This window comes from Chiloscyllium plagiosum, chromosome 1 (assembly GCF_004010195.1).
Source record: "Chiloscyllium plagiosum isolate BGI_BamShark_2017 chromosome 1, ASM401019v2, whole genome shotgun sequence".
Classification (NCBI taxonomy): Eukaryota; Metazoa; Chordata; class Chondrichthyes; order Orectolobiformes; family Hemiscylliidae; genus Chiloscyllium; species Chiloscyllium plagiosum.
This window is the reverse complement of record NC_057710.1, coordinates 24,041,292-24,066,570: the sequence shown is the minus strand read 5'-3', so window position 1 is coordinate 24,066,570 and position 25,279 is coordinate 24,041,292. Positions and strand designations below refer to the sequence as shown.

General features: G+C 42.4%; 1 protein-coding gene across 1 annotated transcript in view; it reads left to right on the top strand.

Moving 5' to 3' along the window:
- Nucleotides 1–25,279, top strand: part of ptcd3 (pentatricopeptide repeat domain 3) — a 59,431-nt gene that overhangs the window by 1,481 nt on the left and 32,671 nt on the right. Inside the window, exons 4-12 of the mRNA XM_043705739.1 lie at nt 8,687–8,732; nt 8,818–8,886; nt 11,522–11,626; nt 12,345–12,468; nt 13,824–13,936; nt 15,054–15,133; nt 17,667–17,754; nt 17,836–17,896; nt 24,689–24,771. Of these exons, the coding sequence (XP_043561674.1) occupies nt 8,687–8,732; nt 8,818–8,886; nt 11,522–11,626; nt 12,345–12,468; nt 13,824–13,936; nt 15,054–15,133; nt 17,667–17,754; nt 17,836–17,896; nt 24,689–24,771 (769 nt within the window). The remainder of the gene's footprint in view (nt 1–8,686; nt 8,733–8,817; nt 8,887–11,521; nt 11,627–12,344; nt 12,469–13,823; nt 13,937–15,053; nt 15,134–17,666; nt 17,755–17,835; nt 17,897–24,688; nt 24,772–25,279) is intronic.

Below are 25,279 nucleotides of genomic sequence, written 5' to 3'. Positions count from 1 at the left end.
GGGAGGAAACCGGAGCACCCGGAGGAAACCCACGCAGACACGGGGAGAATGTGCAAACTCCACACAGTCAGTCGTCTGAGGCGGGAATTGAACCCAGGTCTCTGGCGCTGTGAGGCAGCAGATCAAGTGGTCTGAAGTATTAACAATTTGTCAGCTTGAGTCAATGTTCATATGGGATGGCATTGTTCAGCTAAGCAGTTTTTATTTTTAATTAAATTTAAATTGATGCATCAACATTGTCCAAAAACTACATAGCTTTACAGCTAGCTTTACAGTATAATATAGTTATTTGGAGGTTGCAATGGTACTTCAGAATGTCTTTCTTCAGGGTTACCATTGGAGACATTGTCATACAGCACAGAAGAGGCCCTACAGCCTATCAAGTCTGCACATACTAATTTGCACTGATCCCAAAATGATCATCAAAGGTTGTAAGGTTTTCTGCCTCTATTACCCTCTCAAGTGGGGTATTCCAGATTCCCACCACACTCTTGGTGAAAAAAGGTTCCTCACATCCCCTCTCTAAACCTCCTGCCCTTCATGTTAAAATTATGTCCTGTTGTTAATTGCCCTAAAACTAATGGAACAGCTTTCGTCCAACTGGTTATGCCATTTGTAATATTTTACATCTGAATTAGGTTCCCCCTGAGCCTTCTCTACTCCAAAGAAAACAATATGATTTTATCTAGCCTTTCTTCAATACCCTCCAACCAAGCAACATCCAGGTGAATCTCCTCCGCACCCCTCAAATGAAATCCCATCATTCCTATAGTGAGGCAACTGGAACTGCACACAGTGTGGCCTAACTAAAGTTTTGTACAGCTGTAACATAATCTAACTGTCCTTATACTCTGTGGCATCTACAGTCCTCGCTGTCTCCATGACTGATTAAGACAAGTGTCCCATATGCTATCTTAACCACACAATTTAACCTATCCAGATTTCTTCAGTGGACAAGCATCCCAAGGCTGCTCTGTTCCTGAATTTCCTCTCATCTTGCTTTGTCTTGTTACTTCCAAAGTACATCACTTCACATGTATCAGGGTGAAATTCCACCTGCCACTGGAACTATCTTGTCAAATTGCACTGGATTACTCGGCAAGATGGCAGCGATTCATTTGAACTGCAGTGGACGGCTCTGCTTAAGAGCCAAGGCATATTGGTGTTTTTATTTGCCTTTCCGGGCTAACTTCGACAAAAGAACTGTTAATTTAAAACTTTGAGAACATATAGTTGTCCACATTTTGGAGTGGGAAGGACGCCAAAGAGAAAGGGAGTGAGCAAACAGCAGCAGGGAGGACACTCCTCTGCAGTACCGGGCGTGCCAGAAACCACAGCAGCAGTCTCTTCCGAACCCCCGAGGGACTTCATGGATCCACAGGAGTTGGCGGCGATGACGAGGCTCACCCAAAGGTTGGGGCTGAGTTAGAGGAGATTCGTGCCCAGATCCAACCCATCACAGAAAAGAATGAACGAGCTCCAGGGCCTCGGGGCGTCAATGGAGGAGGTGGAGGGTCGAATCACAGCCTCTGAGCAGTGATAGAGTTCTTGTCTGGGTGAATCCTGCGGTCCTTGCAAAATCAGGTCGACAACCTCGAAAATCAAGGTTGGAGGATGAATCTGCAGATTGTCAGGTTTCTGGAGGGTGAAGAAGGTGGGCAGCCTGTCAACTTTTTTGAACACTGGCTGCTGCACCTCCTGGGCCTTCACATTGAGGTCTGGCCAGCTGCAGATTGAAAGGGCCTATTGAGCAGCAGTGCGCAGGTTTGGGCCGGTTCCGCACCCCTGCCTGCTCCTAGTGCACTTTCACTCATAAGAGGACAAGCAAAAAGTGATAGAAGCCTCCAGATCACTGGGAAAAAATCCAAAGGCACTGCTGCTCAAGGGGTCAAATGTTATGATCTTCAAAGATTTCTCGGCAGCTGTGATCCAAAAGAGGAAGTCCTTAGATGAAGTTAAGGAAAGGCTGAGGAACTTGGACATCCAGTACTCCATGAGGTACCTGGCGGTACTCCATTTCAGCCAAGAGGGTTCAGTTTATATGTTTGACTTGGCGAATAAAGCCAAGAACTTTGTGGACACTCCAAAACAGACAAACTGACTGATCTGAAGAATATGGTTAATGTTTGTCCTAGTTTCCTCCTTTCTCTGTGATTTCCCTTTTTGTTTTTCCTCGCTCTCCCTAATTTCTTTTTAAGGGGAAAAGGTCTTGGAATATGTTGTTTCTATTATGCTTTTACAACTGGATTTTATCTTGGGAAATTTAATTGTTGTTTTCCCCTTTTTATGTTCTTTCTCTCTTTAGTCATTATCGAGTTAACATGGAGCTGGGAATGGGTGGCGTGTTTATCCTGACTTTGTCCTCTTTTGTTGATTTAAGGATCATCTTTGTTTACTTATTTTTACCTAAGGCTGGGGCACAGCCCGGGATTGAAGGAGTTGTAAGGTGGGTGCTCGGTAGGGTGTCCCCTATGGGCAGGGGGAAAATCTCTCGTTCAATGTTTTCCAGTTGGTTTTCTTTGTACCCAAAGAGAGAAAATGCTTGAAAATCTCAGCAGGTCTATAAGGAGAGAAAAGACCTGACGTTTCGAGTCCAGCTGACCCTTTGTCAAAGCTTGGTTTTCTTTGTAGTTTTTGGGAGCAGTAGTTGTTTGTAGTTATGTTAGGGTAGTTTTTACATGCACACTTTTACAACTATGAGTCTTCATTTACTTGTGCTTGGGGCATTGCAAGCAGGGTTCTCCCTCAAGGGTCTCTGAAAGGGAATATGGCTCCGTGTCTTGTTAAATGGTGCACCTGGAACATTTAAGGGAAGTCATTTGCCCATTAAAAGGAAAAAAAGTGTTTCTAGCATTCAGGAAAGGGTTAATATCGCCCTTTTGCAGGAAACCCGTCTTGATGATGGGGAACCCCTGAGGTTACAACAGGAGGGTTATGACCAGGTATTCTTTTCATCCTTTGCTACTAAAAGTAGGGGAGTGGCTATACTTATACAGAAAAATCTTCCGTTCACATTATTAGAGCAGGTGAAAGATGAGCAAGGGAGGTTTGTGATACTTAAGGCCCCGATTCATGGTGAGGAATATGGCATCTTAAGTGTCTACTGTCCCTGGTGCATTCCCTCAAATTTTTGATTAGTGCCTTCTCTAAGCTGAGTGCCTTTGGAACGCGGCACATTATTGTAGAAGCGGGGGGGGGGCGGATTTCAATTGCCTTTTGGATCTGAAAGTGGACAGAATGCCTAGTGGGCCCCCAACTATCTCTTTGCAGGCCAAGCAGGTGGCTGACCTGTGCGAGGAGTTGGCCGCTGGTGGACATTTGGAGATGTCTTCACCCTACCAGCAGAGACTTCATTTTTTTTTCAAACCCACATAAATGTCACAAGAGGATTGATCTTTTTCTGGCACTCTCAACCCTTCTGGATTCAATTATGGGTTGTAAAATTGGGAACATAGCTATTTCTGATCATGGATGGTATATTTCGAGGTTAAGGCCAAGAGTGAAGGGCTAGGTTCGTGGCACTGCCATCTGGATCCTTTTCTCCTCAGAATTCCAAATTTGTGGAATACTTTTTGAGGGAGTTTCAGGGGTTTTTGACTATCAATCCAATCACGGCTAGTATCCCATCTATGCTATGGGAGACTGCTAAGGCCTTTGCTAGTGGATTAGCTATTTCCTATTTGGCTAGCCAGAAACGACAGAAGGTGGAACACAAGCGTCTACTTGAGACATGGCTGAAAGCTGCTGAGGTGCTAAGTTTTGCGTGGCCTTCAGTGACTAAGCTACACCGCAAAGAAAGAACTTGTTTTTGCGAGACAAAGGCTGTTTGTTTGAGTATGGGGAGAGGCCAGGGAAGTATTTAGCGTACCTGACTACAAAAAAGCGTGCTCCCCAATCCATTACTGCAATCCAAGACAGTGCCGGAGTCCTTACATATAATGTCAAAAGGATTAATGAGGCTTTTCACAGTTTTTACTCTGAATTGTATTGGTCTGAAGGTTGCGAGGACAGGTGGGTCAAAATGGAAGCTTTTTTTTTTAAGAGCTTGGACCTCCCTGGGGGTAACCTTGGAACAGGCCTCCCCTTAAGGCCCCCTTGACCATTCAGGAAATAAAAGAGGCAGCTGGGCAACTTCACAGTGGCTCTGATGGTCTCCCGGGTGAGTTTTATAAGGAGTTTATAGGGACTCTGTCAGGAAATATACAATCACTCCTATATGTATGAACGCTCACCACCATCTTTGAAAGAAGCTAATATTTCTCTCGTTCTTAAGAAGGGGAAGATTCCTGAGGATTGTGCCTCACACAGACCCATCTCTCTTTTAAATTCAGATTTCAAAATTCTGTCTGAGACTTTGGCGCTGAGATTGGAGAAGATGTTGCCCTGTATTTTCAAAGAGGACCAGACTGATTTTAAAAGGGGCTGTAGGTCCTCTAATAATATGAGAAGGTTACTGAATATGGTCCAAGCATGTCAGCAACAATCGATCCAGGGATTGGAGAGTTCCTTAGATGCAGAGAAAGCATTTGGTTGAGTGGAATGACTATCTCTTTTATGTCTTAGAGCGGTTTGGATTGGGTGGGGTCTTTGCTAGGTGGGTGGAGGTTTATATCGCCACCGTCTGACCTCGGTAATCACCAACGGGGTGAAGTCTGGGAATTTTGGGATTGGCAGGGGTAGTCATCAAGGCTGCCTCCTCTCACCGTTGTTGTTTATGTTGGTGACATAGCCGCTTGCAGAGGCCATTCGTCAGAACATCCACATAAGTGCTCCGGAAGTGGGATCGAGGGTACACAAGATTACATTATGTGCGGATGACGTTCTTCTGTTTTTATCGGACCTGATGATTTCCATACCCCATCTGATGCAATGTATTAATTAATTTGGGGCTTTTTCAGGATATAAGATCAACTTTGCAAAGTTGCAGGCTGCGCCTTTGGGGGGGACCTTAAGGAAGTGCCAGAGGTTGAAGGTGGCCCTATATTCCCCTTTAAGTGGTCACGGGCCAGTTTCCGATACCTAGGTATTTTTACTGTGTCAATGTTTGATCAGTTATTTCAGAACTTTGTTCACCAGCTAGACAGTATTCAATGGGATCTCCAGAGATGGGAGGCTCTTCCAATACTAATTTCGTGGTTGGGCCAAATAGCCCTTATTAAGATGAATGTCTTTCCTTGTTTGCTTTATGCTGTGCGCATGCTCCCTACAGTGTTTCCCAGGTCAACGTTGGGGAAACTTATGGGTTGGTTTAGTTCTTTTGTTTGGCGTCGTGGGCGGCCCTTCATCAAACTTGCTAAATTGCAGTTGCCTCAAGGAGGGGAAGGAATTAATTTCCCAGACATCTGGAGTTATCTATTGAGTGTCCTTTGTGTGTGTTTGTGCATGTAACGATCCGGGCTCAATATGGCTGGATTAGATTACATTACAGTGTGGAAACAGGCCCTTCGGCCCAACAAGTCCACACCGACCCACCGAAGCGCAACCCACCCATATCCCTGCATTTACCCCTTACCTAACAGGGTCAATTTAGCATGGCCAATTCACCTGACTTGCACATCTTTGGACTGTAGGAGGAAACCGGAACACCCGGAGGAAACCCACGCAGACATGGGGAGAACATGCAAACTCCACACAGTTAGTCGCCTGAGGCGGGAATTGAACCCGGGTCTCCGGTGCTGTGAGGCAGCAGTGCTAACCACTGTGCCACTGTGCCACCTGGATATTGAGGCCTCTCAGGCAAAGTGCCTTCTTATTTACCTGTTGTTCATGGATAAGATGAGGACAGTTATGGACCACTGCTGGAAGCCTGTTGTTATTAGTCCGGTCAAGGCATAAAGGGCAATGCATCAGAGTGAGGGTTGTTTATCCAAGACTTTGCCATTCAACTGCGACCAGGGATGATGGACTCAGGGTTCAAACCATGGGCAGTGAGAGAAGTTTCCAGTTTGGGAGACTTGTTTGAGGGGGAGGTTATGATGTCCTTTGAGCAATTGAGCTGCAAATATGGGCTGCCCAGTAGAGGTCTTTTCCGTTTTTTTTCAGGCTAGGGTTTTCTTCCAGAAGAAGTCTCCACTTCTCACTAAGCCCTATAAACCCAATACAGAGTGGTTGTTACGTTCCAATAGCACCCTTACAGTTAGTGCCCTCTATCGCCTACTGGGTGGTAGGGCCTGGCAGGATATTATCTTGCTATGTGAAGTCTGGGAGTGGAGATCTCTTCTGAAATGTGGGAGGACATCTAGGAGACTGCGCGAAAGAGCTCAATCTGTAATTGGACATGCACTGCACAGTTAAAAGTTCTGCACAGGGTTCATTTGGCACCAGACCATCTGGCGAAGTTTACATTTGAGACGTCCCCTTTTTAAACTAAGTGCAGGTACTCTTACCCACTGTTTCTGGACATTATGGACCACTGTGGCGGCAGAAATCGGGTATAGACAAGCATGGGAAGAAACGATTCAATATTCTTACTTACAGAACATGGAAGAATATTCTGATGAATTAAGTGTCTGAGAACCCGCCAGGTTTGCTGGGATGGCGAAAATTAATTATAGAGCACATTCCCTTGGATTTTCTCACAAATATGATGCACTGTTCAACAGACCTTTTTTTATCAAACATGGCAGCCCTTTTTGAATTATTTGGATATGGATTTGTCTGCTATCTTAATGAGGTGTTCGTTTAACCAGGATGGTTAGGTTTCCTGAGCCCTGGGCCCTGGAAGGGGGGCTCACACGGGGCGGGGGGGGGAGCTCCTGAGTGAATACTAGTGTGTGTATGTTTTATATATATGTATATAATGCTCCCGTTTGTTTTTGTTTTGTTTGGGAGCTTTGCGCCGATCATTGTTATTCTGTGTTCTTTTGTTTTCTTTTCAGTCACTTATTTATTAGTGTTGTTTTGCACAGTGTTTGGTTTTGATTTGTTTTATAGGGTAGGTTAGTAGTTAGTAGACAGTAATTGTATTGTAAATTGTTTTTTTTTATTAAACTTGCGTTTTTATAACTTTAAGTTGTTGTAAAGTTTAAAAACTAGTTTTTTTTTGCTAATAAGCATATTAACAAAAAAATTACACTGGATACCATGTGTGCTTATCTTCTTTATCAGTCTCCCATATGGAAGCTTGTCAAAGGCTTTACTAAAGTCCATATAAACTACATCAAGTATATTGCACTCATCTATACACTTGTTCACCACCTCAAAACTATCAAATTTTCTTCCTGACAAAAACCACGACCTTCCTGACAAAACTATGTTGATTATCTTTGCTGATGAGACCTTACCCCTCCGTGTGAAGATTAATACTCTCCTTCAGAATTTCTGCAACGGTTTGTTGCCACTGATCATCATTAACCTCCCCAGGATACCAATGGTGTAGGATTCATCAATGGTAATGTGTTGAATGCTATGTATTTGGCTTGGCAACTTGCTAAGGAACCCTCAAGGCATTTAAGAACTGTCCAGATGAACGTTGGAATGCCATAGCATTCAGGTCTACAGGATAAGCATTGGAAAATGGGATTAGAACATTTGGGTGTTTGGCTGGTGCATACACTGAAGGGCATCTTTCTGTGCTGAAAATCTCTAACTTCCTAGATTCTAATTCTAGGATAAGGTACAAGTGATTCTCTGATAGTTCACAGTTTGACTTGGTAAACAAGAATTTTAAGAATGTTTGTTTATATTCCAATAACTACTTTCGCCTTGTTGCAGTGTTTCAAAGTAGTTGCTTCACAAACTACTTTCCGATACAACCCTATCTTTACACTTGAAAATCAACGTGACCACAAATGCCAATGAAACAGTAAATAATCAAGACACTCAAGAGTTTATGCTAATCAGGATGAAGTAGTAGGGAGGAGTTTTGTGTGCACAGTAGAAACATGGATTGAATACTCAGCTTTATTGTTCCACTTTACATGAAAATAACACAACAATGAGAGTCCTGTAGGTGTGTACTGTACCTTTTGAGAGAGGAAGATAGCAAGGAATGACTGAAAGCACAGTGTGCTGAACAATTTAAAATTTGTAACACTTGGTTACAACAAATAGCTGGAGTTACGTTCCCATGAAACAAAAACAAATTCAAATTCAGCCAATCAGTTTAAATTATGCCCCAGATAATAAAATTCAGTGAAATTTGAATTTGATGACATCAAACCAATGAAATGAGCCAATGTTTAGGGATATAAAACAGGACGTTTTGAACAGTTAGGGGAAGAACTGCCAAGAAAGCCAACAAGTATAGACTGCGAGCCGACTAGCTCTCAAAGGTACTTGTGAAGCAGAATACTGAAGAAAAGACAACAGAGGAAAAGGCAAAGAAGATTCGGCAGCTGGCTGGTTTTGAAATTTGAAATTTTTTTTGTAAATCTTAATCGGGATTTTTATCAGACCAATATTGTAGAGATGGAAGTTAAAAGTAGGTTTAGGAGAAAGGAGTTGTAAATAGTTGTCTAATGTTCTCTTTTGGACTTTAAGTAAAAATGAACAATTTTATTCTTTAAAATAGTGACCTCTGGGATGGTCCTTTGCCTTTTGAAATTTAGCAGATTTCGACATGAGGGGACCTTCTGTGTGTCAGGTTTAAGTTAGCAGAGGGGTTTACCCTATGTTGGAATACTCCCGAAACATTGAATAAGCCCATATTCAGTGAGTGTAGTTAATATTTCTCTTTATTTTCTAGGGACAAGTTAGCAGTCCTTCAAACTCTTGCTGCAACAGTGAACAGAGTGAGTAATTTTCATGAATCTGCAGAAAGCAACTTTATTCTACATTAGTTACAGATGCTCAATGTGTCTTGACTTTGTTTTACAGGACCACACAGCTGCGCATTATAGGTTCCAAGATGACCCATACCTCATACCCAGGACATCACCTGAGTTTGTGTGTACTCCTTCATTTTATACTTGACATGGCATATTGCATTTGCTGGTTTATTAAGAATAAGCTGCTGTCAAGGGATCCAATAATCCTAAGCTGGTTAGAACTGTGAATTGCATAAGAGGGAGTGGTAGTCACCTACAAGATGACCATCTTGTTGTTTTTTTAAAACACTTTATCAATCCTTGTTGTGGTTCTGTTCGCCAAGCTGGGAATTTGTGCTGCAGACGTTTCGTCCCCTGTCTAGGTAACATTCTCCGTGCTTGAGAGCCTCCTGTGAAGCGTTTCTGTGATGTTTCCTCCGGCATTTATAGTGATTTGTATCTGCCGCTTCCAGTTGTCAGTTCCAGCTGTCCGCTGCAGTGGCTGGTATATTGGGTCCATTGGTTTTGCTCATGTTGGGTATCAGGTTCTTTGTCCTGGTGAGTTGTTGTCTGAGAGTGATTGTTGGTTTGTGTGCTGTTATGAGTCCTAGTGGTCGCAATAGTCTGGCTGTCAGATCAGAAATGTTTTTCATGTATGGTAGTGTGGCTAGTCCTTTTGGGTTGTGGCATGTCCTCATTCCGTTGTCTTTCCCTTAGGCATCTGTTGATGAAATTGCAGGGGTATCCGTTTTTGGCGAATACATTGTATAGGTGTTCTTCTTCCTCTTTTTGCAGTTCTGGTATACTGCAGTGTGTTGTGGCCCTTTTTTGATCCTTGTTCCAAGGTTCTCTGTCTGATTTCTTTCTTTGCCCGTTGTGACAATTTCACAATGTATATTCATTTATATTTTCATTGCCTTTTCAGCAATATGAGCATTATTGTTGAGAAAGGTAAATGAGAAAGTGAGGAGAGAGGTCAATAAGAATTATATGAAATAAAGGAAGGGTGTTTGTTCAGGAAGCCGAAAGAGAACGCTCTTTATAATTTTCACCTTGTGGTTTTTGAAGATGTGACCGTTTCCATCTCATTACCTCTACAAACAGTGAGTCACCTCAACCTGTTTTATGTTTGGATTTTTTTTAAAGAAGTAGTGTCTGTGACTGCTCTCTGCAAGAGCATCTCGACCAATCCCATTGCTCTGCCTTAGTCCCTCATAGTCCAAATCGTTTCTACTTGTTTTCATATCATGAACAAATTTAGCTACAATACACTCGGTCTCTTCATCCAATGGTGGCAGACTTTCATTTCAAGACCAGTTTTACCCTATGGTTGTCGACCATTACCTGAAATGACTCGGGAATCCTGCTGTGAGATGACGGACTGTGCCCCATTTTTAGTAAAGTGGAAGACAGTAGCCTGAGAAGGTGCATGATTCACAGCTGTATTTCCACTGGGCCCTTTTCTTGCCTTTCCATGTTTGTTCACCTTTTCAGGTCCCTTTCGAGCTGAGAGCCAGGGCGTAAGCACTTGCTCATGCAGCTGCAAGTCCTTGGGCCGTGATGGATTCAGTTATCATGCTGCCACACAGCGCCAGAGACCCAGGTTCAATTCCCTCCTCAGGCAACTGTCTGTGTGGAGTTTGCACATTCTCCCTGTGTCTGCTCCGGTTTCCTCCCACAGTCCAAAAATGTGCAGGTTAGCTGAATTGGCCATGTTCAATTGCCCATAATGTTAGGTGAAGGGAATGGGTCTGGGTGGGTTGCTCTTCAGTGGGTCGGTGTGGACTTGTTGGGCCGAAGGGCCTGTTTCCACACTAAGTAATCTAATCTAATTATGAGGGGGGGATCAGCTGAGAACTGGCCAATGGAGTGCTGATATAGTAACACAGAAAGACTTCCATATTTGGCTCTTTTTTTTTCAACACTTGTAGCTGACTCTCAGTGTAGGATGAAAATGTAGTACACATCAGCAGAAAACATGTTACCTCTCAGTTGGATAGGAGACACAGCACATCAACCTGTTTGTGCAGGCATTAATGTTGACTAAGCACTGATCATGGGGTGCCTCACTAGTTGGTTTGCCAACTTTAAAATAGCCCATTGACTCAATTATTTGACATCTGTTAGTCTGCTCCCCATACTAGTATATAACCCCAACTCCATCAGCTCTTGTGGTTTATCCTTTTACATGGCACCTTACCGAATGCTGGTGAGATTTTTGGAAACGAGATTCAAGGATGCAAGTGAAAATACATTGAAATATTAGCTCAACCTCGGGTTTTCACTCGGTCCCAGTGCACTTTCAAGTTTTGGTGATGGGTCTTTTAAGTGCTTTAGACAATGATTTTGATCATTACTTTTTCAGTGCTAAGATACGGGGTGGAAATAGAACGATTGTTTCTCCCTTGTGGGAGAGTTTAGGACTAGAGAGTATAATCTCAGTAAGGGGTTGCCCATCTAAGACGGATGAGAATTTTTTTCTGGGTGTAGTGAATCTGTGCGGAGAGTTATTGAGATTTGGCCAATTTGTATATTCAAGGCTGAGATGCAGATTTTTAATCAGTCAGGAAATCAAGGGATATAGGGAAAGGGCAGTGAAATGGAGTTAAGGATTATCAGATCATTCATAATCCCATTGAGTGGTGGAGCAGACTCTGGGCTGAATAACTTAAAATTTGCTTCTAAGTCTTACTCATCTTAAAGCTGTCTTTGGAGTGATCTGACCGAGTTGTATAACTCAATATAAATCTGAATATCATTTCCTTCTCTTGTAGCGTCTCTACTCACTGTCACAGGAATCGGGATGTAATGCTGCAAAGTATATTGTTAACACCTATCCCCACCTTTTCCAGAAGGACATCGCTGAACCTTCTATACCAGTAAGTTTACCCTTTTTTTGTAAAAACTATCATAGTCTAAAGTATTAAAAGAAAAGGATGGCAGATTCCCAGAATTACTGTAACATGTTTAGTTAACAATGGCTGCACTCTTGTTATTAGGCTAGCTTTTCATTCCAGATTTTAATTGACTTTCAATTTAACCACCTGCTATGGTGGGATTTGAACTTGTGCCTCCAGAACATTAGCCTCTGGATTACTAGTCCAGTGACATTACCACTACATCACTGCCTTTTAAACTGTCCTTACTGTAACCAGTTTTAAATACTGTACAACATCTGATTCCTGACTTGAATTTCACAAGCTGGAATCTATCTGCTCTCAGTTTGTTGGCCAGTTTTATTATGCCGTCCTTTCTCTGCCCAGCTTTCCTGCCCTCTAAAGGATGGTGAATCATGCTAGGCTGCTGTTCCATGGGTAGGAGAATCCATCTCCTCTTTCACTTGTGCCCATTCAACATGCAAGTTAGTAGCAGAACCTGCAGTAAGTTTGACCTTGCTTTGGTGGTATACTTTTCTAAACTCTTGGTTCTCTTTCCAAAATCTGTATTTTTCTGCTAGCCTTTTTTCCATCACTTATTCTCTCACTGGTTCACTGTTGCATCAGCCTTCCAGGCCATGAAAAATCTTGGGATGTTAAAGGTCAGTAGAAGTGCAAGTTGTGAGTCAGAAATAAGTTAATAAAATGTTGCCTTTTATAGTGTTTAATGCCAGAGCAATTGGAGCCTCTAATAAATGAAGTGAGCGTAGCTGCCCTCCAAGAACGGATTCAGCTCAGGAAAGTGAGAGCTTCTGTGGATCTGTATGATCAGCTTGTGCAAGCAGGTAATCTTTGACTTCCAACAAGTGTAACCTGTTACCAAGTGCATAATAAATTAGGAATATTCTTTCCCTGTACTTAAAGGGATAAGGTATTCTTGATTACTTGAATGCAATAGTGTTTTTTTTTCTCCCTGGAATTTGGTAATTCCTGATTATTCCAATGTTGAACTGAATGAATCTGTTTCCTGAAGAAGGGCCTGTGCCCGAAACGTCGAATCTCCTGTGCCCTGGATGCTGCCTGACCTGCTGTGCTGTTCCAGCAATAAAGTTTCAACTGAATGAATCTGGACCATGAAACAAATGACCCTTCCACTTCTCGAGCGGTGGGCAGTCTAGTCACTGTGTATTGTACTTTTAATATACTGAAAATATTTTATTTCCTTCTGAATGAAGGAACAGAAACTACATTGAATACATTTCACATCATAAGGTTTTCTGTCTCCATTTGTTCTTTTCCCTGTTGAATGTTATGACGTTGATATTTTTCACCTTTAGTCACAAAATAGTGTTGTATGGTGTTATAAAGTTAGAATAGAAGAATAGAATAGAATCAGGAAGGGTCTGTGGAAACAGACCCTTCAACCCAACAAATCCACACCTACCCTCCGAAGAGTAACTCAGCCACCCCCATTTCCCCCTATCCTATATTTACCCCTGCTTAATGCACCTAACCTACACATCCCTGAACACAATCGGCAATTTAGCACAGCCAGTTCACCTAACCTGCATATCTTTCGGATTGTGGGAAGAAGCCGGAGCACCCGGAGGAAACCCATGTAGACACTGGGAGAATGTGCAAACTCCACAGAGATAGTTAACCGAGGCTGGAATTGAACCTGGATTCCTGGCACTGTGAGGCAGCAGTGCTAATCACCGTGTAATTTTAATTGAGGCTTTTATTGGATTGGTACATTCTTATAGAGTTGGAGGTGGATAACAGACCTCTGAACAGAAAGGAGGCTTAGAGTTGTAAATAGTTGGTATTTAATGTTCACTTTTAGAGTAAAAGAATAAATTGATATTTTTCTTTAAATAGTAGAATTTGGGGAGTTCGGTCACTCACACTTTAACATATAACGAGGCAAGGTGAGCTTTTCTGTGTGTTTGGTACACTTAGCAGAAGGGCTCACTGCCATGTTACAACAATAGCATAACGTCCTACTGAACCGCAAGACAATTCACCAAGCAGAAAGTTGAACTTTACATGTTAAATCTGTGCAGTCTGGTTGAGGCCTGTCTTTATGCTACCAGCCTCTCTCTTGCTGGGCAACATTCCCAAACTAAATCTTTTGAAGATTTAAAGAAGATTTGGAACAGTCAGAAGTCACAGGGGTTAGTGTTTTGTTTTGTCATTACAGGAACTCCTGTATCTGTTGAAGTCACCAATAGCTTGCTAAATCTGCTGTGTGTTTATGGAGATAAAGAGCCACCAAGAGAGGATCGACTTGAGACGAAAGAAACTGAATATAAGGTACAAACAAAGCCACATCATAACAGTGAATGCATGTACACAACAAAGAAAAACCAGCACTGTTCATTTTAGCAAAACTGCTCACCATTATTGCATAGTAACAGTGAGCTGTGTACACACTGCCTTGAGCTGTCTAGGCCCTTGTCTTTAGAGCCTCCTTTTATATAATATTTCTAAAAATGATCTATTTGACCAAGCCATTGCTCATTTGTTGTATTGTCCCTTCTTTAGCCTCCGTGGCAATTCATTTAGTTGATTATGATTGTGTGAAGTATGTCAAAGTTTTGTTGTATTGATTATCATTAGTGCTTTTTTAAAAACTGCTTTCAGCATCTCTAAGTTACAGTGCTTCAAAAAGGGAGCTCAACGCCACCTTCACAAGGACAGCTAGGGACAGGCAATAAATGCTGGCCAGCCAGTGACACTGAGAGATGAATAAATGCAAAAAAAAACTTATTGTCACCTTAAGACGATAAGATATGAAGTATTCCTAATGCATATGCTGCTCACCTTAAAAACTGGCAAAGGTAGCTTTTTGTCTTTGTATTGTGAATGATCTAGGATCCCTAGAATGTGGAAGCAGATAATTTGACCCATCAAGTCAACATTGACTCTCTGAAGAACATCCCACCCAGACCTGCCTCCTACTCTATTCCTATAACACTGCATTTCTCATGGTTAATCCACTTAGCCTGGATACTATGGGCAATTTAGCCTAGCCAATCCACTAACCTGCATACCTTTGGGCTGTAGGAGAAAACGGGACCACCTGGAGGAAACACAGACATGAGAAGAATTTGCAAACTCCATACAGTCAGTCAAAAGTGGAATTGAACCTGAGTCTCTGATGCTGTGAGACAGCAGTGTTAACTACTGTGCTGCCTAAATATCATTCCTGCCAGATATTTTGGGGACCAGATGTTAATGATCAGTGTCTTTTTAACTTTTTAAAAAAAAGTAAAATTACAAGTTCGACATTAGCTGCAGACATGCAGTACAATTTAAATTCCTCGATTTGGAACGTGATAACTATTTGAAAGGGGTTCTACTTTTAAAAGTGTATCTGTTCTTTGCCTCGCCATCTCTTGTTCTAATTCTCCTGGATATCCATTTTTAGGGTGAGGTGACTGGACCCTCGCAGAAAATGTGGAGGGGTCGTCCATGCAGAGTTTCAGATTTGCTGAGCATCACTTGGAGGTAAAGACGTGGTATTTTTGTCTTTCTTTGCTTCCCCTTTCATGTAATTTGGGCTTCACTAGTTAGAATTTTGTTCCTTCCTCAATTGCCCTAAAACTGAAAGCGCCATTTTAGACTGTAGACAAGAGTCATCTATTTTATGTGGGTCAGTTGTCGGCCAGACCAGGTGAGGATGGTAGATTTCCATCCCTAAAGTGCATTAGTGAACCATGTTTTTTTTTTAAGAAGCAATATTAAGTTTCATAGTCACCATTACTGAGATACACTTTGAACCTGTGTCCACTAAACATTCACCAGGTCCTCTGGATTGCTAGTCCACTGACATAATTACTATGTTCCCATCTTCCCTTGTGAGGCTTTCCATTTGAAGTATTAAGCATTCTGTCGTTAGTCAAGTTTTATTTAGTTTCCCATCAATCAGTAAGATTGTTGCAAGACCTGTCTTCACAGCTGTTCAACTTTTTGCTTTCCACTTTTAGCAACCTCTTTTAGTGGCAAAGCTATAGCTGTCTTAGCCAGCAGTGTCTAGTACAAGAGCAAACGAGTAACAGCTGGTGCCAGTGACTTGATTGGTAAAGGTGCAGAGGTTAGCTTCCCAAGCCAAGTTTAAGGTCTCAGCCTGGATTGAATTATCTGAAACGAAAAGAAATGCTCAGAGTCCTTGGCTGATATGTATTCTCATCTGGATGGCAAAGATAAAACGTGAAGTTTTTGCCAAAATTTTATGAAATATTTTTTGTTTGTTTCCTTTTGAGTGCTTTATCTTTTCATTTGTTTTTGAATTTTTTGACGAATATCATATAGTAGACGCAAGTAGGTTGAGGTGTGGGGAGAGAGGAAGGACAGGGGTTGTGTGAGCATAGTTTTTATTCGTCTGTTAAGGTGTCCAAATGTACTAAGTGGTCACTAATGACTGGCCCACTATGTAATCTGCGTTCCAGTGTGAATGTTAAAAGCAATGGAGAAATGTGAAGAAAAGGTATGGTTTTTTTTATAAAATGTTGTGGACTACAAACCAGGGACTGAAATTGTGTTAGCTGGACCTCGCTTGGTACAGGTGGATTTACTTCCCCAAAAGGTCGTGTTAAATCGATTAATTTTTGGTTTCTGTTTTAAAAACCTGTTAGTCGTTGATTTAATATCTACGCTTTTCAAGGTCACTTGGATAGGGTCCTGGAAGACAGTTGGAGCAATATCTTAGAGCAGTGGGCAAAGAAGGATTAGACAGTAGCATCTCATCAATCCCTTAGTCAAAACCTATTGCATCCCTAACTTTCATCAATTCTGATAAAACCTTCAATGTGAACTGTTTCTTTCTCTACACAATTACTGCCAGGCCTGCAGAGAATTTTCATTTCCCTTTTTTATTTTGGGTTTCCAGCATCCCCAGCTTCTGTTTTGTGATGCACTGTTTCATCCTTCATTTTATCGTGCACATTAACAAATTACAGGTGTTAGCCTTGATTTTACACTCAACAGCAAAGGAAAGATTCTTATCATTCCCCTTGTTTGCAAACATCCACAGAAGTTTTGCAGGCTGGTTGGGGTGTGAGGGAAGGGCTTTGCCCCTCTATTGACCTGTCAATTGTGTCCATCTTCGTTCACACCTAACTGCTTCACCCTCTCCACTGACCTATCATAATTACCCCCCCACCTGCATCTACCTTCCCACCCCATTCATCTGTCATCGCCCTCTTTCCCCCCCCCCCACATCCAGATGAGGGGCTTATGCCCGAAATGATGATGACTCAGATGCTGCCTGACCTGCTGTGCTTTTCCAACGCCACCCTTTTTTAACACTGACTCTCCAGCATCTGCAGTCCTCACTTTCTCCCAGGTATCTATCTTGTTACCTATCCATGTGGTACTCCCTACAGGGGATCCACACTGTCGCATCTGAAACAGGGAGGCTGTTCCACCAATCAGGCTGGAGTATCTTCATTTGAGACTGAGGATAAACTGGAAACATGAATTACTTTGCTTTCTTGCACAGAAAGTGAAATAACATTGAGAATTATAAAGAAGAGAAATAAGAGAATTTGGAATAATTACAAAACCAGTTTTATGAAAAGTCTTCAGTGTTCTTTCAAAATGCAAGTCGGTGTTTTTTTTAGAACCAGTGAATTGTTTGTTTGTTAATATTTATGACACCAGCTGGAAACTTCACCCTAACTCCTCAACGCAACACTACAATATTTTCCAGTCAGTTTTGTATTGAAATAGTTGAGTAATTACCCAAGGTCTCATCCTTGATTTTTTTTCAGTACTGAGCTATTAGCAAGAGCTGCAATAGCACCCTGTGGAGATGCAAGGAATAAATTACTGTGTGCTAAATGCATGTTAGTGCCAGCAGTATTATAGCTGAGAGTCTCATTAATGCAATACAATCAAGGCCTTTACCTCTGATTATAACAATGTTCATAATAAATGTTTGTGCAGTTTTGCTGATTGTACAGTCATTGCATTTAAATTTCCACAAGTGTACATGTTCAGAAAAAGAACTAACTGAACCTTTGTCTCCACTTCCATTCAGGGAGAACAATAATGCAGAGAGGATATTCAACCTGATGCCTGAACGAAACAAACATTCTTTCTGTACAATGATTCGAGGAATGATTAAGGTATTACTGGTGATCAACATGCTCACTTACATGTCGTCCATCTGGTTTGAGCTATTGTTAACATCTGCTTTGTTTGTTTAGCATGGCGCTTGTGCGAAGGCAATGAACTTGTACACAGACTTGTTGAACAATCGAATGACAGGTATGAGCTGCAAAATTGCTTTTGCTGATTGTAGTACTCCCTAAATTTTGAATGTATTGCAATGTGGTCTTATTCACAGAGGTGTGAGTAGGCAGAATACTGTTAAATTTCATGGAAAATTATGGGAACAGTTAAAGCAGGAAGGATTCAGTAGAAATTATTGAAGTTTCCACAACAAGTAACGGGTCAGAATATGGGAAGGCTCAGACACTTTAACTTCAGACACAGCAGACAACTAGGAGGAGGAGGACAGTTGAAGTAAGACTTAAGCGTGTTAGATTTCAATGCACACAGTAAACAAAACAAAGTTAAGTGAGCTTGTAGCACACCCTGGAATTAAAGGGCATGATATTGTGGGTATCACAGATGTGGCTGCAACAGGATAAGGGCTCAGGGCTAAATATCCAAGGGTGTACATCTCATTGAAAGGACAGGCAGATGGGACACAGTTGCCTTGTTAGTAAAATGATACGAAATGGATAGCGAGAAGCGATAAAGTGGGAAATCATAATGGGTAGAGTTGAGCCATAAAAGGGAAAAGATCCTGCCGGAAGTTATGTATAGATGTCCTACCGGTAGTCAGGATGTGGGGCAGAAAATAGGAGATGGAAAAGAATGTAAGAAAAGCACTATTACAATAATCGTGAGGGACTTCATCATGGTTGGTAATAGATCCCAAGAAAAGGAATTTGTGGAATGTTTGGGCTTTCTGTTTTGGAGGATTTTGTAGTAAGTCTGGATTTGGTCATGTGTATTGAAGCAGACTTGATTGAGGAGCTTAAGGTGAAGGAACCCCTAGCAGCCAGTGACCATAATATGGTTGAATTCACCATGTAGTGAGAGGAAAAAGCTTGAATCAGATGTGCCAGTATTAAAATTGAGTAAAAGTAACTACAAAGACATGAGAGAGGAGCTGGTCAAAGCTGATTGGAAGGGAAACAATGAAACAGCAATGGCAGAAATTTCTGGGATTATTTTAGCAGGCAAACAGAAATTCATCCCAAGGAAGAAGAAACATACTAAAGGGAAAGCGAAGCGTTGGTCGTGATCGTTCAGAGAACACTAGAATTAAGGAGGGTTCCAGAGAATTGGGAAATGGCTAATGTAATACCCTTGATTAAGAAAGGAGAGAGGCAGAAGACAGGAAACCATAGACTGTTCAGGAGAATGTGAGGAGTGCAGGTGCGAGAGAGTCAGAGTCGAAGAGGGTGGCACTGGAAAAGCACAGCAGGTCAGGCGGTGTCCGAGTTGAATCGACTCGACTCCTGCTTCATGGATGCTGCCTGACCTCCTGTGCTTTTTCAGCGCCACCCTTTTCGACATAGGCTGGTTAGCTTGACCTCATTTGTTGGTAAGATTTTAGAGCCCATTATTGAGAAAGAGACTCAAGAATACTTGAAAGTATGTGGTAAATTAGGACTGAGGTAACACAGCTGAGTCAAGGGAATGTCATGTCTGACAAATCTGTTCAAATTATAGAGTCATGGAGCATAGAAATAAGCCCTTCAGTTCAACCAGTCCATGCTGACCTTTAATGCCAAACTAAATTAGTCCCACCTGCCTGTGTTTGACCCATACCTTTCTTTGAGGTCATGACCAAGTTAGACAAAGGAGAGCCAGTGGATACGATCTATTTGGATTTCTGGAAGCTCTTTGACAAGGTACAACATAGGACTCCGCTAATAAGGGCAGCATGGTGGCACAGCATTAGCACTGCTGCCTCACAGCGCTAAGGTCCCAGGTTTAATTCCAGTCGAGGGCAACTGTGTGGAGTTTGCACATTCTCCTCATGTCTGCATGGGTTTCCTCCGGGTGCTTCAGTTTCCTCCCGCAGTCCAAAGATGTTCAGGTCAGATGAATTGGCCATGTTAAATTGCCCATAGTGTTAGGTGCTTTAGTCAGAGGGAAATGGGTCTGGGTGGGTTACTGTTTGGAGGGTTGGTGTGGACTGGTTGAGTCAAAGAGCCTGTTTCCACACTAGGTATTCTAATCTAATCTGATCTATATATATGTCAGGAGTACCATGCTGTCATGGGTAGAGAATTGGCTGACAGGCAGAAAACAGAGTGGAGGTAAAGGGGTCTTTTTCAGGATTGCAGCTAATGACTTGGAGTTCTGCAGATGTCAGTGTTAGAACCACAACTTGTCACATTATACATTAACGATCTGGTTGTAAATGATGCAAAGATAGTGGAGGGACAGGTAGTGTTGAGGAAGCAGAAGAACTTGGACTGGCTAGGTGTGGGTAAAGAAGTGATAGATGGAATATAATGGGCAAATGTGTGAGGTCATGCACTTTGCTAGGAAGAATAGAGGTGTGGACTATTTCTGAAATCTGAAGCACAAAGGGACTTGAGAATCCTGGTTCATGACTCGTGGCAGCGTGGTGGCACTGTGGTTAGTACTGCCTCACAGCACCAGGGACTCAGTTCAATTCCAACCTTCGGCGACTGTCTGAGTGGAGTTTACACTTTCTCCCCATGTCAGCATGGGTTTTTCTTGGGTGCTCCCGTTGTCTACCACAGTCCAAAGATGTGCAGGTTAGGTGGATTTACCATGCTAAATTACCTTATAGTGACCAGAGATGTGTAGGCAAAGTGGATTAGCCACAGTAAATGCAGAGCCATAGGGATAGGATGGGTCTGTATAGGATTCTATTAGGATGGTTTGTGCAAATTCAACGGGCTGAATGGCCTCTTTCTGCACTGTAGGGATTCTCATGACTGTCTTAGGTTAACATGCAGATTCAGTTGGCAGTTAGGAAGGTACATGCAATGTTAATAATTATTTTAAGAGGGCTAGAATACAAGAGCAGAGATGTACTACTGAGGCTGTATTTAAAAAAACCTTTTTGGGAATATAGTAAGAGGTTTTGGGCTCCATACCTAAGGAAGGAAATGCTGTCATTGGAGGGTGTCCAGAGAAGGTTTATAAGAAATGGTCCCAGTGAAGCAGACCTTGTCAACTGAGGAGCAGTTGTGGACATTGTCTCAAAAGATCTGTCCTTGATGAGTTTAGAGGATGAGGAGATCTCACTGAAGCTTACAGAATATTGGGAGGCCTGAATACAGTGGAGGAGAAAGTGAGGTCTGCAGATGCTGGAGATCAGAGCCGGAAATGTGTTGCTGGAAAAGCGCAGCAGGTCAGGCAGCATCCAGGGAACAGGAGAATCGACGTTTCGGGCATAAGCCCGATTCTCCTGTTCCTTGGATGCTGCCTGACCTGCTGCGCTTTTCCAGCAACACATTTTCAGCTCTGATCTCCAGCATCTGCAGCCCTCACTTTCTCTCAAATGTAGAATTGTTGAAAATAATAGAACAAATGTCTGCTTTTATTTAACGTAGAACAGTTTGGGAGGCTGCACTCATTAAAACTGTTTGAGTTCTGATATGTGTCCCATGGTAAAATAAGTTAGGAGTGAGTAATAATGAAAAGAAGTTGCGACTTGAGAATGATATATTTCTTTGAATGCTGTTGAAATGAAGTTTAATTTGCATTACCTTTTGCTAGACCTCAGGCTGTCCCCTCTGCTCCACTGCTACTTTTTATCCTTTAAAATCCTTATTCTTCACCAGCCACTTGGTGAGGGCTGGCTGGCAGACAAGCAGACAGTCCTCTGGAAACACGCACCCCTTATCCTTGATGCCGACCCTGTAACATCCAACTTCACCCCTTTTTCTTTATTTTTGAAACTTCCTCTGGCTGCTCTTCTATTTCTCCTCATGTCCTATCCAAGCACCTACTTCTCCTGCACTTGCAATTGGCATTAAAATATCCAATTTCTCCTTGTCCACATGTTAACCAATGTCATTAATGGTTCGCTCTCCTTGGGTACTGTCCTAATGATTCACATACCACCCCATTCTCAAAATGCCAACCTGTAACTCCCTTAGTCCTTGCAAACTACCAACCCATTTCCAAATTCCCTGTTTAAACATGCTGTCACATCCCAAATCTTTCCTAGAACTTTGTTTGAATCCCTGTAGTAAGGTCCCTATCCTTTTTCCCATGTAGAACTTCTTGCCAGAGACCCCTATTTCTTCTTGTGTGATTGACAAAGGTAAGCCACCATTGTTGACCTGTTTGCAGCTTTTGACATTGTGCAGGTCAATGTATTCGTTGACCTGATCCAAGCGTTTGAATCGGTCATCCACAATCCTCTGGACTGTGCTCCAAAAATTTCACAATCCTGCAGCTGCTTCATGATATTGCAACTGTGTTGATTGGGAGACTTGGAAGAGACATCTTCAAAATCTGGATGGTCTCGAGCAAGGCTATGTGATACTGTTTGCTATCAACTTAGCATTTATTCACCCCATCAAAGGTCAACTGCCCTCTGCTGTGAGTATTAAGTGCCACCTTGGGGGTAAACTCTTTAACCTCCATTGTTTATGTCAACTCTGAACTGACCACCATAGACTTACATGATCTACAGTTGGCAGGTACTCCAGTGTTGCTCATTCAGCAACAGGTATTTCAGCTACGCTCAATCACCCTAATTCTCAATACAAGAAACTCAGCTTGTATTGAATTTGCCAAAATTAATCTTGTATCAAGCCAGACCCGATCAGCCAAATATTCCACCACCCATGTATTGTTGAAGAAGATACTCTAAAATTCACAGAGGAACCTCGATTATACAAAGGACACGAGAGGGGAGTATTGCAAGCATCAGGATCTTGCAATCTTGCCGGATAATCCAATATTCGGATAATGGAATGCTGGATAATCGAGGTTCCTCTGTATTGAATACTTCCATATCTTGTCTGTCTGTTCTTTCAAAAGATCGCAGTTGACATGGAGATCCAATCCTAGACCATCTGCATCAGCTCAATCTTCTACAAATATGCAGCCAGTGTTTATTGACAAAAACCAACGCAGGTCAACAGAAATCCTAGTGTGTAGGGCAGTTCTCATCACCACGGTCACGTACTGCAGTGACACCTGGATTGTGTATCGGCTACACAAGCAAATTCCAGCAACATTGCTTCTGCTGCATTCTCCAGATTCCTTGGGAGTCTCTTGAAACCAGCTCACCAGATTTGAGTCACAATGCCCTAAAAATGAAGACCAATGGCAGGAAACGCAGGAAAAGAAAGCAAACCATATACTTCTGAATGTACTGTCTCGTTGAATGTCCTGTCCCATGTGTTCATAGAATGTAGAACAGTATAGCACAGGAATGGGTCCTTCGACCCATGATGTTGTGCCAAACATGATACCAAATTAAACTAATTCCTTCTGCCTGACCTTGGTCCATACCCTTCATTTCTTGCATATTCACATGCTTACCTAAAAGTTTCCTAAACTCCTCTTCTCATATCTGCCTCCATCATCACCCCTGGCAGTGTGTTCCAGACTCTTACCACTCTGTATATTATACAAAAGTGTCCCCCACATCTCCTGGGAACTTTCTCCTCTCATTGTACATTGCATGCCCCCGACTATTACACATTTCAACTCTGGGAAAAAGATTCTGACCGTCAACCCTATCTATGCATCTCATAATCTTATAGACTTCTATCAAGTCTCCCCTGAGCCTCTGCTGCTCCAGACAAAACAATCTGAGTTTTTCTCGCCTCTCCACATTGCTCATACCCTCTAATCCCAAAAGCATCCTGCTAAAGCTCTTCTGCGCCCTCTCCAAAACCTCTACATCCTTCCTGTAATGTAGCAGCTAGAATTGAATGCAATGCTCTTAAGCGTGGCCTAACCACACTTATGCCCATAGGTTTGAGAGTTGAGAATCAATCTCTTCAGGTTCATGAAGAGCCGTGTCAGATTCTTGACTGAGTAAATGTCATCCTCCAATTCACAGGCAGTTAGTGATATGGTTAATCAGTGACGTTTCCCACTGCATTCACACTGTCTTTCTCCTGGATGGGATTGGACTAGCCTGGTTCCAATCTCATTGTAGACAGGAGTATCTAATCCTAGCCTACAGTAACTTATCTTCTTGCTCCCACATTGCTATCTCCGTTCCCGTGCCCATTCCCATCCCAATGCGATTCCCTGCTTAGTTCAATCCTATTTCTCATCACTATGCTGCCCCTCTATAGTCTTATTGGAAAGTACATCTGTTTTCATAATTACACTGAGGGCACCCAACTCTGCCCAACCACTGACAACTTTATCACCTCCGCTGTCTCTAAAGTAGCAGGTTGTTTGCCAAATCTTTGTTGTCTTCAGCTGAACGTTGTAATGCCCGTTGTCATTTTCTTGTCCTTACAACAAACTCCATGCCTTAACCACCAAATGCATGTGCACTTAAGGTCAACCAAAACTACCTGCATCCTAAATCTCTCTCCGCTCCATTCACCCATTTCCTCTAAACTGACTGGCATGTTGAGTGCCAGTCGAAACAATTTTTAGATTCTCATTTTTGATTCCAAATCCCTTCAGAACCACTCCCTTCCTTATTTTTAATCACTAGTCACACAATATTCCTGACCATTTTGCTGTGCTGTGCCCGCCCCACTTCTTGAACTGCATGGTCAATTTAAGACTCTGATATTTATGGCACCATAGAGACCATTTCCTGTGTGCAATCAGCCCTTCCTATCTGTGGCACATGCCTAACGCTAGTGCCTTCGGCTGCTGGAACTGGAATCTCTGGAATTCCCTTGAAAACACTTTTGGCCATCTGCCCTACTAACTCCTTTTGTGGTTCAGTCACAAATTTTAGCAATGCCGATGAGAGGTCCCTTGGGACATTTTATTATGTTAAAGGTACTATATCAATACAAGTATGTATGTATTTATTTATCCATTAATAAACAATCTATTTTACAGCGGATGTTCATACTTTTAATGCACTAATATCAGCAGTGCCAGAATTAAAGGAGATGTACAATGAGAAAGTGGATTTAATTGTGGTGAGTAAAAAGCTAGACTGTTGATCTGTCTTTGGCTGGTGAATGTTATTGATGTACTGAAACTGTGGCTGATTCAGCGGTCCAAAGGCTAACAATCCTAGAGCAAGTAACTACGTGACCTGACTCCCCAAAGCCTGCCAATCAAGTTCAGTGCCATCTCTGAGAAAAGAATCCATTTGATTTACACCCTACCAACAAACATTCACCCCCTCCAGCAGTCCTCTGCAGCAGCAATGTGTATCAACTACAAGATGCATTGCAGAAATTCACCGAGGTCCCTCCAACAGCATTTTCCAAACTCTCAACTGTCTAGAAAGGCAAGGGCAGCAGATACATGGGAATACCACCACCTGCAAGTTCTCCTCTGAGCCACTTAGAAGTATATTCTCATTCCTTCAGTGTTACTGGGTCAAAATCCTCGAACTCTCTCCCTAACAGCACTGTGGATGACCCTATGCCAGATAGACTTTAGTAGTTGAAGAGGGCAGCTCACTACTGCCACCTTGTG